The sequence below is a fragment of the Amblyomma maculatum genome, chromosome 6, assembly GCF_055883805.1.
Source record: "Amblyomma maculatum isolate TAMU_Amacu chromosome 6, ASM5588380v1, whole genome shotgun sequence".
In the NCBI taxonomy this organism is placed as follows: domain Eukaryota; kingdom Metazoa; phylum Arthropoda; class Arachnida; order Ixodida; family Ixodidae; genus Amblyomma; species Amblyomma maculatum.
Window position 1 is genome coordinate 5,551,502 of NC_139349.1, and position 13,805 is coordinate 5,565,306.

General features: G+C 46.5%; 1 protein-coding gene across 1 annotated transcript in view; it reads right to left on the bottom strand.

Moving 5' to 3' along the window:
* The window catches only part of LOC146184974 (signal peptide peptidase-like 2B), a 41,877-nt gene that overhangs the window by 11,846 nt on the left and 16,226 nt on the right, over positions 1-13,805 (bottom strand). The window contains exons 7-9 of the mRNA XM_084605854.1: positions 13,235-13,331; positions 9,575-9,770; positions 278-352 (exon numbers count right to left, since the gene is read on the bottom strand). Of these exons, the coding sequence (XP_084461980.1) occupies positions 278-352; positions 9,575-9,770; positions 13,235-13,331 (368 nt within the window). The remainder of the gene's footprint in view (positions 1-277; positions 353-9,574; positions 9,771-13,234; positions 13,332-13,805) is intronic.

The window sequence follows — 13,805 nt, forward strand, 5'->3', positions numbered from 1 at the left end:
AGAGCCTTTTTATTCGTATTAGGACAGGTTTAGAAACATTTGCGCACACAAGGCAGATAACGAACATTAGTATTGTCGAAATGGCTTGTGCGCTAACAGGCGAATACAACGAGTAGACGAAACTACTACTACTAGGGTAGTACTACTACTACTACTACTAATACTACTACTAGGATAGGGTAGGGACCTTCTACTACGGTGCCAACAAGTAAAACTGAGATGGCTAAATGATCGGTAAGAAATACTTTATATTATGTTAAACACAGTGACGACGTACCGGGATCACGAGTGGCGTGAGAAATACGAAAAATATGTCGTAGAAGAACAGGATTGACAGCAGTAATGTACAGATCTGAAAAAAGATAAGAAATGAAACACTATTTTAAAGGCCACACCTATAGGGGTATAAATGTTCATAGGACCGGCAGGACAAATTATATTTAGGTTCCTTCCACAGTGGGTGGTCGTAAGCGTAGGTACTATACAGCCACAAAATAGATCGCACCGCTAGTTTTTAGCGGCTTCTTAGCATCAGCAACGAAAACATTTGTCTTTAGAGGTGAGTGCTCAACATTCCTATTGCTGTCCTGTACTCACATCTGGAAAGCGTTACCAGTTGATGACGGTAGTTGATTGGAGAAGTTGTTAATGATGAAGACTGTAGCGCTCGAAACACACGGACAACTTAAACGAGACAGCACATTGAGCTAACTTTGAACTGAATATTTATTCAATGCATGTACATCTTTTTATATACTGAGTGCGAGCATCGGAATATATCCGGTAAGCCTATCACACTTGCGCCACACAATCTGTTGTTCGCGCCATCAAGAAAAAACAATTCTTTCTTTGATAGTGGCACAGAAGGCATGCTTACACATTTACTTTCCAGTCTTTAAAAATGTACCTGTCTTGCCTCCTTGATTTCTTTAGTGAGCTATTTTCTGTTCCTGTTTAAGACTTGACATTGATTTGAAGAGTGCATACACCTTGACTTGCAATCTACACGATGTTCAAATAGGATACATTTACCGTTTTCTAGGTTTTTGATTGTACTTAGGAAGAGCTGGGAAACGTGTCCTCGAAAGTAAAAGCCGTGTTTAAAAAAGCCCTGCAGCCTTTTCAGATGACCTGAGAATTTCAAGAAAACAAGAAAATATGTCTTTTGATCACAAGCTAATGAGTGAACAAGACCACACGTGCTGGAGCTATGCACCTCGTGGTAACAAATCCCTGCCTTCATGTCATTCGGCGCTCTCAATAAGCTGACAAAAAGAGGCATTGTAGCCACGTATTTCAAGAAGGCTCTGGGAAAGTCATGTGTACACCTGATGGAAGCCAGTTTCCAGAAACAAGCAAAACGGCTACAAGAAGCGGGTTATCTCGAATCCCGGCCTCGACGGCCGCTTTTCGATGGAGGCGAAAAACAAGGGGCCCGTGTGCTGTGTGATGTCAGTGCACGTTAAAGAACCCCAGGTGGTCAAAATTTCCGGAGTCCTCCACCACGGCGTCTCTCATAGCCTGAGCCGCTTTGGGACGTTAAACTCCACAAACCAAATCAAACCAAGAAGTGGGTTATCTTCAAGATATCTTGCGTTGGTAGCTGAAGGGGTGATTTGCAAGAATCGTACAAGCGCGCCTGAAAATTTAAGAAAGTAGCAGTAATTCCGTATATCCGTAATATATGGAAATATATATGATATGATATGAAAAAAAAAAAAAAAAAGCCAGGCGAGCTGGTTTTCAAGTTGTCTTTTCAGTCCCTAATTAGCCCGCAGAACTAAGATGAAAAATCATATTTTGGTAAAAAAGCAAGCCTCCAGGAGCCACAGCACGACATTAATTGAGTGCACTGAAGGGGGTATTTCCTCATAGCCATCGTCATGTGGCTATGAGTAAAGGAGCTTTTTAAGGACCTCAAAAATTACAGACCAATCAGCTTACTGTCTGTTACGTATAAGGTATTTACTAAGGTAATCGCTAATAGAATCAGGACAACCTTAGACTTCAATCAAGCAAATGATCAAGCAGGGTTTCGGAAACGGTACTCTACTATCGATCATATCCATACCATCAATCAGGTGATAAAAAAATGCTCGGAATATAACCAGCCCTTATACATAGCATTCATTGATTACGAAAAAGCATTTGACTCAGTTGAAACCTCGGCGGTGATGCAGGCACTGCGAAATCACGGGGTAGACGAGCCGTACGTGAAAGTGCTGGAAGATGTATATAGTGGCTGCACAGCAACCATAGTTCTGTATAAAGAAAGTAACAAAATTCCCATAAAGAAAGGTGTTAGGCAAGGAGACACAATCTCCCCAGTACTATTCACAGCTTGCTTAGAGGAAGTATTCAGAGACTTGGAATGGGAGCAGTTAGGGATAAGGGTAGATGGAGAATAACTCAGTAATCTGCGATTTGCTGATGACATTGCCTTACTAAGCAACTCGGGGGATGAACTGCAAATAATGATTGATGACCTAGACAGGAAAAGTAGAAAGGTAGGCTAGAAAATCATTATGCAGAAGACTAAGGTAATGTTCAACAGCCTCGGGAAGGAACAGCAGTTTACATTAGGTAGCGAAGTACTGGAAGTAGTAGGCGAATATGTCTACTTAGGACAGGTAGTAACCGCAGATCCGGACCATGAAAAGGAAATAACAAGAAGAATAAGATTAGGATGGAGCGCATAAGTACTCGCAGATTATGACTAGCAGCTTACCGGTATCGCTAAAGAGGAAGGTATATAACAGTTGCATCTTACCTGTACTCACCTATGGCGCTGAAACGTGGAGGCTAACCAAGAGAGTTCTACTTAAGTTGAGGACAACCCAGAGGGCTATGGAACGAAAAATGGTAGGGGTAACATTAAGAGATAGGAAGCGTGCAGAGTGGGTCAGAGAAATAACTCAAGTTACCGACATTCTAGTGAAAATTAAGAAGAAGAAATGGACATGGGCAGGACATGTAGTGCGAAGAGAGGATAACCGATGGTCGCTTAGGGTAACAAACAGGATTCCAAGGGAAGGAAAGCGTAGCAGGGGGCGGCAGAAAGTTAGGTGGGCGGATGAGATTAAGAAGTTCGCAGGGGTCAAGTGGATGCAGCTAGCACAGAACCGGGTTAAGTGGAGAAATTTGGGAGAGGCCTTCGCCCTGCAGTGGGTATAGTCAGGCTGATGATGATGATTATGATGATGATGATGATGACCGTCATGTGGTGTATGCAGACCAGACCGGAAGGTGCCTAAATCCCCGGCTATGTGAAGATAGGAATCACCTAGAAAACGCTCTATTTGAACACTATGTAGAGTGAAAATAAGGCGCATGCACTCCAGTTAAGGGATATCAAGTCAAATATGTAATCATGGAGGCAAGACCGATAAAAAGTCTGGAAAGTAAATGTGTGAGCATGCCATCTGCGTCACAATAAAAAAAAAAAGTTTTTTTTTTTCTTGATGGCGTGAACAAAAGTTAGATTGTGTGGGCAAGTGACTTGCATTGTGATAGGCTTGAAGGATATCTTCTGATGGATTCGCTCTGTACAAAAATATGTACATGCATTGAATAAACATTCAGTTGAATGTTAGCCATGTGTTGTTTTTGTGTTGTCCGTGTCTTTCGAGTTGCTATATAGAGTCTTCCTCATCGTTACCAGTTGACTGCTGATAGTGAGACAATTTCCTACTTATTCAAATGCAAGCACTGTAAACGAAATTTCCATCGCTCGTACAGCACTGGGAAGCAGAAACACACCGATTTACGATTCACCTAAACACTGGCAGCTAGGGGCGTGGCCAGAAAATTTGTTCGGGAAGGACTTCAGAAGAAAAATCCTCTTTGCTACCAAACCTTAATTAGCACGCACGTGACACTTCCCTCCTCGCAGACGAAGCTCCCAGGGCGAGTTAGACAGGCTGTCTCGAATGAAACGTTTTGAGCTCAGCGAAGAGGACCACTTGCGTTTTCCGTGAGCATCGTTCGCTTTGAGTGCGGCTTGATATAGTTCAAGTCACTCAGACGCTCCAAGATAACAAAAGGGCCAGTATAGTGGCACATGAGCTTCTGGGATAAGCCACGCTTGCGTAGCGGCGTCCACAGCCACACTAAATCGCCAGGTGCATAGCAGACACGCGGGCATCGGTTGTCGTTACGTTCCTTGGAGCGAGCCTGCGTGCCAGTAATGCGGATACGAGCAAGGCGGCGACCTTATTCAGCTCGACAGAGAGTAGCGGCGATAGAAGAGTCGTCGTGGAATGTGAAATGTAGGAGGGTGTCCAGACAGCTGTGGGGAACGCGAGCGTAGAGGTAAAACGGACTGTAGCCGGTAGTCTCGTGTTGCGTGGTATTATATGCGTACGTGATAAAAGGAAGGATGTCATCCCAGTTCTTATGGTGAGAAACGACGTACATTGCCAGCATAGCGATGAGAGTGCGGTTGGTGCGTTCAATGAAGCCGTTCGTTTGGGGCGTTGAATGACGGAAATCACATGCACAGAGGCGAAGTTCTTCGATAACATCAGCAGTAAACTGTCGTCCACGGTCACTTAGAACTCGGGGTGAACCGTATCGAAGTATGAGAAACCGCACAAGAAATTTGGACACCTCGGAAGCAGTGGCTAACGGTACTACAGCTGTCTCAGAGTATCGGGTGAGGTGGTCGACACACACAATGATCCATCGGGTATATCGCTAGAAAACCGCGGAAAAGTGCCCAAGAGATCGATGCCCACTTGCTCGAAAGGTGCTGTCGGAGTTTGACAGGTTGCAGCGGCCCCGGCAAGCGTGATGTAGGGAGCTTGTAGCGCTGGTACTGGTACACAACTGGTTACATAGCGTTTAATAGTTTCACGCATTTTTAGCCAGTAAAATCTTTCCTGTGTCCTGTGAAGGGTACGGGCAGAACCCAAGTGGCCAGAAGTGGCATCGTCGTGTATCGTTTCAAAAATTGGAATTCGGAAGTTTTCAGGAACGACGAAAAGAAAATGCGCGGTGAAATTCCACTTGCAAAGTAAGCGACCACAAAAACGGGCATCCTGTGAATTACGAGCAGCGTCGAAGAGCGTCTTTGCGCTGTTCATTCCGGAATATCAGGAAACGGCGGTGATATAGGCGCGAGGTAGTCTTCAAAGCTGTCGATCGCAACCAGTAGTCGGGAGCGGCAAACGCGAGAGGCAGTCAGCGTCGGCGTGTTGACGGCCGGTCTTGTAAACCACTGTGAAGTTGAACTCTTGGAGGCGCAAAGCCAATCGCGCGAGACGGCCGCAGGGATCACGAAGGTTTACAAACCAACAAAGTGATAGATGATCGGTGACGATGGTAAAATAATTTCCATAGAGATAGGAACAAAATTTTGCACGGAAAATACAACTGCAAGACACTCTTGTTCAGTCACTGTGTAATTGCGTTCTGCCTTGCTCAGCGAACGACTGACATAAGCCATTACATGCTGAGCGTCACCGTGGCGTTGTATGAGCACTGCGCCAACGCCGACACCACTAGCGCCGGTGTGAACTTCGATTGGATCAGAAGGGCAGAAGTGGCGCAGTACAGGGCCCGACTTCAGAAATTTCATATGACGGAAGGCAGAGTCACAGCCAGCAGTCCTGTTAAACGCTGTATCCTTGTGCAAATGCATGTAAGAGGATAGCCGATGTCAATAAACCTGAGAATAAAATGGTCCTAAAAGAACATAGTCCTAAAAAGCTCCGAAGTTTCTTCACTGACTTAGGTTCTGTGAAGCTGGTTACAGCCTCAATCTTCTGGAGATCCGGCCGAACACCATCCTTATCAACCAAATGGCCAAGGACAAGTGTCCGGCGTTCGCCGAAATGGCATTTCTTCAAATTGAGTACGAGGCCGGCTCTTTCATTGCAATCAAGAACGATGACGAGGCGGGTGTTATGCTCTTGAAATAATTTGCCGAATATCACAGCATTATCCAGATAGCATAAACAAATTCGCCACTTGAGTCCGCGCAGAATAGTGTCCATGAAACGTTCAAATGTGGCAGGCGCATTGCATAATCCAAGTGGCATTACGTTAAACTCACAAAGACCATCAGGTATCACAGATGCTGTCTTTTCTTTGTCGGTCCGGTGCATTGGTATCTGCCAATAGCCTGATCTCAAATCAACTGAGGAGAAGTATGAAGCTTCGTGAATTCAGTCAATGGCATCGTCGATGCGTGGAAGAGGATACACGTCCTTTTTTGTCATATGCCACGATAATAATCAACACAATCGCCATGTATTGGCTTTCTTTTTAACCAAGGTAACAGGAGCTGCCCAAGGACTTGAAGATTTATGGATGACGCCGCTTTGAAGCATGTCGCGAACTTGTTCATCGATTAACTGACGTTCGGTTGGGGACACACGGTAAGGCTTTTGTCTGATCGGGTGAGCGCATCCAGTATCAACCACATGGTGAACACGAGAAGATCATCACTGGCGGCTGGTCACGGGAGAAATTGAAAACGGACATATATGCTTGGAAAGTATATCAATCGAAATTCAGCGCTCGGTTGTGGAGAGAGACGGGTTAACCATGACCTGAACTCGAGACTCTACAGTGGGATGTGGCTTCTCTTCGTGAGCTCGGGTACTTAGTGTAGCCACAGAAATCAGCAAAACTTCCTCAAAACGGGCAAGTTTCATGCCACGAGGTAACACGGCTGGCTCTCCCGAATAGTTCACTGTCCACAGCGAGGTGTGGCCTCTAGTCACTGAAACGATGCAACGGGGAACCAAGACACTCTTCTTTGCGCAGGTGATTACAGTAGGTTTCACTACGGCGTCAAAATTGTCGCACAAGTTTGTCGATGATACAACCTGGATAAACTCAGCAGACATCGCAGGTACAGCTGTGTCCTCCGGTACACAAAACGCTCCCAAATCAGAAGACGAGCCATCCATAAGAGCTGACATCGAAGTGTTTAGTGAAAATTGTCCAGTTCGGCAATCTAAAGTTGCACCACACTGTGTTTAGTGAAAATTGTCCAGTTCGGCAATCTAAAGTTGCACCACACTGTTGAAAGAAGCCTATGCCAAGAATGACCATGAGTAAAACGAGACAACACTGTGAATTCTGATCGAAATGCTTGACCACCAATAACAACATTCGCACAACACACACTAAGTGGCGTCAAAGATTCACCGCCATTACCATGGAATACGACCACTTGATTCATGCTAAACATCGCATTGCGTCCCAGGCGATCATTGAATACTAAGCTCATAAAAGACCCGGTTGCCACAGTATCCACCCAAGTCATAGTGCGAATGTCATCAATGAGTACCTAAAGTCTGTTCTTAAACATAAACACAGGACAGGCAGAGGTATTGACGAGTCTGACTCTCCGGCGGCCTCACTTCCATCGGCCGCGCCGCCTAGTTTCCCGGAGGTGGAGAACGGTGTCGAGGAGATAGTAGAGAGATTTAGCACACCGTGATCCGCAATCCGCTACCGTGATCCGCCACCGCACGTTCCATTGCGCATGCCCAGATCCCTTCGATGCCGATAGATGGCGCCGTATACTTGACGTCGGCACATTGACCTGCCGCATCGGAACCAATTAGCTTGTGCGCCCCGCCCACGAGCGGTAGAGGGTCACGGGGGCGGATCGCGGATCACGGTATGCTAAATCTCTCTACTACCGCTCGTGGGCGGGGCGCACAAGCTGATTGGTTCCGATGCGGCAGGTCAATGTGCCGACGTCAAGTATTGGCGCCATCTATCGGCATCAAAGGGATCTGGGCATGCGCAATGGAACGCGCGGTGGCGGATCACGGTAGCGGATCGCGGATCACGGTGTGCTAAATCTCTCTAATGAGCGCCGGTGTCGTTAGCGTGGTGGCGTCATACTGCGGTCAGAAGCAGCTGGCGAGGCGTTGCGCAACTGTGCTTGGTTGTAGATGTAGCCATCCCAAGTTGATGAAGGCATTGGACGATTAATTTCAGTGACGAGACGATGAAAACTGTTGGGCCAGGAGCGGTAGTTTTGCGGTCGCATGCTCCGTCGACAGCAGTAGCGAAATATATGTCCGGTCACTCCACTGCTGTAGCACACATGTGGCGGGCGCCACCGGTCAGCGGTAACGTGCGCATAAACTTGATCAGGACGGGAATCGTAGTCAGGTCTGCGTTGCTGGCGAACGACTCCGCCTATGCCGGTGTTCCTTCGTCCAAATAGCTGCTGGGAAGCGAGAATGTCATACTGTTGGCGATTGTTGAAGTTGGGTGCAGTGCGAGCTGGAGTCGAAGAAGCAGATGGGGTGCACCGGCTCTGGCTGCAGCGCGAAACCTTCACATTGGTCTTCATCTCGGAAGAGAGAGTCCTGGTTTCGAAGAAGTTCTCGAGCGATCCGGCGTATTAAGCCAGCCATTGACTCGGGAGCACTAACATCTACACTTGCTACGGAAGTGACAAGACGTTTATTCTCAGTTGGAGAAACCGAGAGCCCAAGGTTCACTAGACTCTGCTCAATTGCTTCTTTTTCCACCTCTTTTCATAAGTGTTTCATAAGTGCGGCGGTGCCTAATCACGTCAGCGGTAGAGTTGAAATGATCTGTGCTTATCAGGAATGTATATACACCTTCAGCGATACTTTTCAGCAAATGCCCAACTTTATCTTCTTCAGACATTTGTGGGTTAAGTGTCCTCAATGTAGGTGGTACAAGTCTCAACAGGCATTTGGGCTCGCTGGAGCAACGTTTACCCTGCGCGTTTCTTCTTTGCAGCTCCATCGCCGTAGCACTTCTTTATTTCCTCCGTGAAAAGGTCCCAGCTAGTCAGTGTGTCTTCATGATTGTCAAACCAGATCAGTGCGGTAGCTTCCAAAAAAAATACAACATCAGCTAATTTCACAGTAGGGACCCATCTATTGTACCGGCTTACCCGCTTATAATGTGTGAGCCACTCATCGATGTCTTCGTCAGATTTCCCAGTGAACGTGCGGGGCTCGCGATGATGCTGCCAGTTGTTGCTCACCGTTAGGGGCGTTCGCTGGACGTTGCCTTCTTCAGCCATATTAAAGGGAAGCGGTGGTAAGCAAGCGAGGCAGCGGCTGCGTCGAAGGTCAGAGGGATCCGTCTTGGGTTAACCCCCACGCTCTACCAAACTGTTACGTACTGAGTACGTAACAAGACGTTTATTCTCAGTTGGAGAAACCGAGAGCCCAAGGTTCACTAGACTCTGCTCAATTGCTTCTTTTTCCACCTCTTTTTCCTTCTTTTCGCTAGCGAGCCTTAATTAGCATGCACGTGATAACATTACTAAGTAGACTATGCCCAAGCAGGAGAGGTCGGTACGATTGGTGGTTTAATACGAAAAAAGAATGCATCATATGATAGCATATGTTTGAAAAATAAATGCAAAGAATGCACATTAAACCGGCTGCACTTTTCAAACTCACACCCTTTCCTCCCCCCTCCTGTATTCGCGCCCCTCATCACTTTTTTTTTCGTTTACTTACAGCGGCATACAAGCCCTGTGTCAGTTAGGCCGGCTCCGAAAGTGGGCTTCTCCACCTACGTCCTTGTTGTCAGCTGTTCTCATTTTTGGAACCCTCACCTTCATGTTGGGCAGGCGGAGCACGCGCAGGATGTAGACGCTGAAGCATACGCCGAGCAGATCCTGCAAGATCCAGGAGAGCGGGTGGTGCCTAGCGTAGACCCAGACGGCTGGCACGATAGTCGCCGCGACGAGCACCAGCGCCTGTCTCACCTCGAGCGAGCCATGGAAGCAGGGAACAGCGTTCACAGGAAGCCTATGCGCAGGCGCCGAGTGGGAGAGTTATTTGCACGTTGAAAGCGGCTTAATTAACGCCACGTGCGAAATAACGGTGGCAGAAGGTGCCCGCCGGACTTGTAAAAAACTCACATGGCGATCCTATAATTTCCCCAGCATTGCGTTTCCTTAAATAAGGATTCATTGTTGAACATGAAGAAGCCCGGACTTGACCCGGGCTAGCGAGAACGCTCACGGGCTCGACGCATTTTGGGTTTGTTCTCTGGTTGTTATTTCGTACCGTAACTAGGTATCAGAAACTTTATAGGCAACGAGAGTTTTGCACATAGGTACACCGGCAAGCACACCACAGCGTCTGGGCTGAGGATTCAAAATCTTTCACTTCAGTGCATTCCGACAGAAGAATCTACAAGTCCTCGGAAATGTTCAGTGACTACTGCCCGACTGTGTCAGCCACCTCAGTTCCTGACACAACAGGACGCTTTCGTGGTAGTGACCGTGGTGCTGCTGCCGGTATATTAGACTGTCCACTTCTTCCGAAGCGACCAGGTGCGACGCAGTCTTCTCCGAAGAAACGTCCACCAGCTACAAAGCTTAAACAGCTTTTCCACGAAACGGCGCAATTGCGAATCAACCACAATGTCATATCAGACACAAATGCAGAGAAACCCTTAGGGCCCTTTCACGTTGGATTAATGCCGCTGCCTTGTACTTGAATGCCAGCCGACAGGTGTACGGCGATTAAGTTTTGCGTATGTGGGGGTGTGTGAGCGTATTCCAAATTTAATATATAACCATCCAACGCAACGATGCTGTCGCGTCAAACTCAACAGATTTGATAAAAAAAAAAAAAAAGGCTAGAGGGGAACACTTAATTTCCGCCTTTGAAAGTTGTGATGCGAATTGCGTTAAATGCCCCCGTCCGCGGCTCCTACCACTAAAGTTACCTTCTGCGACATACAGAAGCTGATCCATTACGGATTCTGATAGACATTCAACGATGTATTTGCATTATTAGTGGAGCCTTTGCCATCATGAAGTTTTTAGGGCATATTTTCACTGTGTTGTTGCGAAGCTTGAGCTAAGTGTGCACCGTTAATATGTACTTTTATATAACCTGAACGAGCACGCAACTGCATGCTGCTCTTATATTTCCCTTTGCAGAATGTGGCCAATAGTTGATTACAAGTGAGATCAAAAATGCATAACGAAATTCTTACATCATGTTCTTATCATTGGTGCCTAAAACTACTTAAAAACATGCGCCAGCATGAACAGTATACGCTAATTCTCCGTGAACGTTGAAAACTGACAACAAAAAGCATATAGAAAAAATAGCACAAAAAGTCTATTGGGTAGCACACAATGAAAATTCTGTTGGCCCTGTAAAGATTGCACTCAGCTGGGGTTGAATGTCTATCGAAATTAGTAGATTCAAAAGGCGGTCAATAGTCCAACAATAGAGTTTCAAAACTCATTTTTGTAGCCCCTCGCGGATCCCCATTCGCATATGTGCACTTCGCCACTCACTTAATCACAAATTATTTAATTTGTGACCTTAGCACACATTTTTTTGTATATCATGCAGTTGTAAACTACTGTAATAGGGAAATTTTTTCAACCTACACGAACTACACCAGTGTAGCAAAACTCCAGTACATCGAATGGCGTTTTGCTATACCAGCCTAGCTGGTTAAAAAAAAATGGCCCTATTCGAAAGTCCACCCGACACGGATATAAATCCCCGCGTAACCAAGCTTTACGAAACCCGAGTTAAGTACGTCACGTGGACGCATGACGCCGCACAGTCCTATGCGGTTAATCAGTGATCAGCCATGTCAACTGCCTAATACGATGTGTCAGCGTTATGCTCGGGATATTTCGCTCGTAACGCCAACGCCGACAGCGTTATCGGATTTTCTGTGGGCATTTAAAGGGGTCGCGTTAAAATGATGCCGGCATCTGTCGATCATCTTGCCGGCTCACAGACCGCGTTCAGGTTTTCTTTTTTCTTTTCTTGGAACAGATTTTGTCACTGTTTCCAATTGTGCTATTCTTATTGCTCACGTTTGCCGCGCTTTTAACACTGCCGCTGCCACGGGACTAACAGCCAGTGGGTAGAGTATGCTAACCCGTATTGCTGTAGGGCTTAAATTGTGGGGTCTAACGTCCGCAAGCGATAAGTGTGCTATCAGGGACGCGTATGGAAGGCCGTGAATATAATTAGACCACATGGATATTTTTTTAACGTGCGCTGACATCGCATAGCACACAGGAATTCTCGTATTCCACCTCCATTGACACTGCCGCGGTCGGCTTCGAACCCGCGACCTTTGGATAGCAGCTGAACGCCAAACCACACATCCACCACGGCGGGTTGGGCATAGTGCATAAGGCATTCGCCTAGCGGATACTTGACATCTAACGGCGCATCAGTGTTTTCATTTTAGAGGCATGATAGTGCATTTGATAGTGACTGATGTTATAGGTCAACGAACCAATTGATCAAACAGATCGGGCAGTGAGGCCTAATGCTGATACTCGATCATGTAGGCATCAACAATTGGATAAGGTATGGTACATATTGGTCTCATAATGGATCCCGCCTCTGTCTCTACTGCTCCAGATTCTGGAGGGTGAGAACAGCTATCTTCCTTAATTTTGAAATGATTCCTACTCTATGGAGACCTTGAAGATAAAATACATTTCCGAACGATAAATGCTCTATGCGCGGATTAAAGGAATGCGGAGCAGAAAACTGACACACCTCCTTGCTTTGGCGCTACTTGGAAAAGAGGGAAAATATTCTTTAGGGGCGCGGCCAATCTAAAGATGGTGTATTAAACCAATGATGTTATAATCGTTTATTCAGCTGTGTATTAAAATCCCCGAATTATTGTTCTCAATCATTTCTCTCTTATTGAGCACAACAGCTTAATTTTCCCGAGAAAGAATTATTCGTCTCATTAGCATAAAAGCCGGTAGTGGAGCCCATGACGCGAAAAATCACGAGCACGCCAGTCACAGGGGGCATTGGCAGGGAACTAATAAGGTAGGTGGTTCGTGTGACGTCACACGACAACATGTCAAGGCCGAATCTGCAGGGGCTACCAACTTGGCAGCTCATTAGGGAAGCGAATCGAATTCCCCGTGATCCTTGGATCCCCAGTCACGCTCTCAGACGCTTTCGTGTGGCTTGGTCGAAGCGGGGCTTTGTCGCTGCTGTCGAGTTGGGCAGATGGCATGCCCTAGCAATGATTGGCCAGCGTAGCACAACATGTATAGAGCTAGCACGTACACACACACAGTCATGAATCACAGTCATATTCGTGATGACTCGCAGTCATTATGCAGCGTATCACATTACAAAGCAACGCAATCCTTTGGAATTCTCACATGTATAAGCAGTCCTAAGTGGGTCTGCCTAACCTGTGTATGTACTTTTTTTCTTTTGCCAGAATTGTACAATGCGACTGCACATACCTGGCCGTCCCACAGGGCAACTTGTAAGCCAAGGGCTCCAGAACCCCGAGGGTGGCGACGGCCGAGGACAACGCGAACATACCGTGAATAAAGTAAACTGCACAAAATAAAACAAAACATTGTCGCTGATAAAGCCTAAAAGAACATGGGCAGGACCTGTAAAGCGGCGTATACTGAAGCAGTTACAGAAGGGATACAATCAGAAAGAAAGGACAATAGATTTAGGCAGTCAAAATGAGTGCGATGGCATCATGAGCAGATGCGAGTTTCGAAAATATCGTAGCTGCACCTGACACTAGGAAATTACCATGGTTCCTCATTCCATATAGAATAATAAGTGTTCCAGCTACAACTGGACCAAAAAGGTTCCGTGCAGTCAGTTGTTCGAACGGGCATTTCCTGCGCTTCTATGCATCGAATGCACTTGGTAATAATCCATTATGAACGATTAATGTGACTGATTATTAGGCACACATCGACGGGCGACGGAATCGGCTGCTGCCGGGCTTCGATAGTTCTAAGCTAAGTGTCTTGCGGACACATTCCTATTTATTCGGCAGTGTTGTATAGC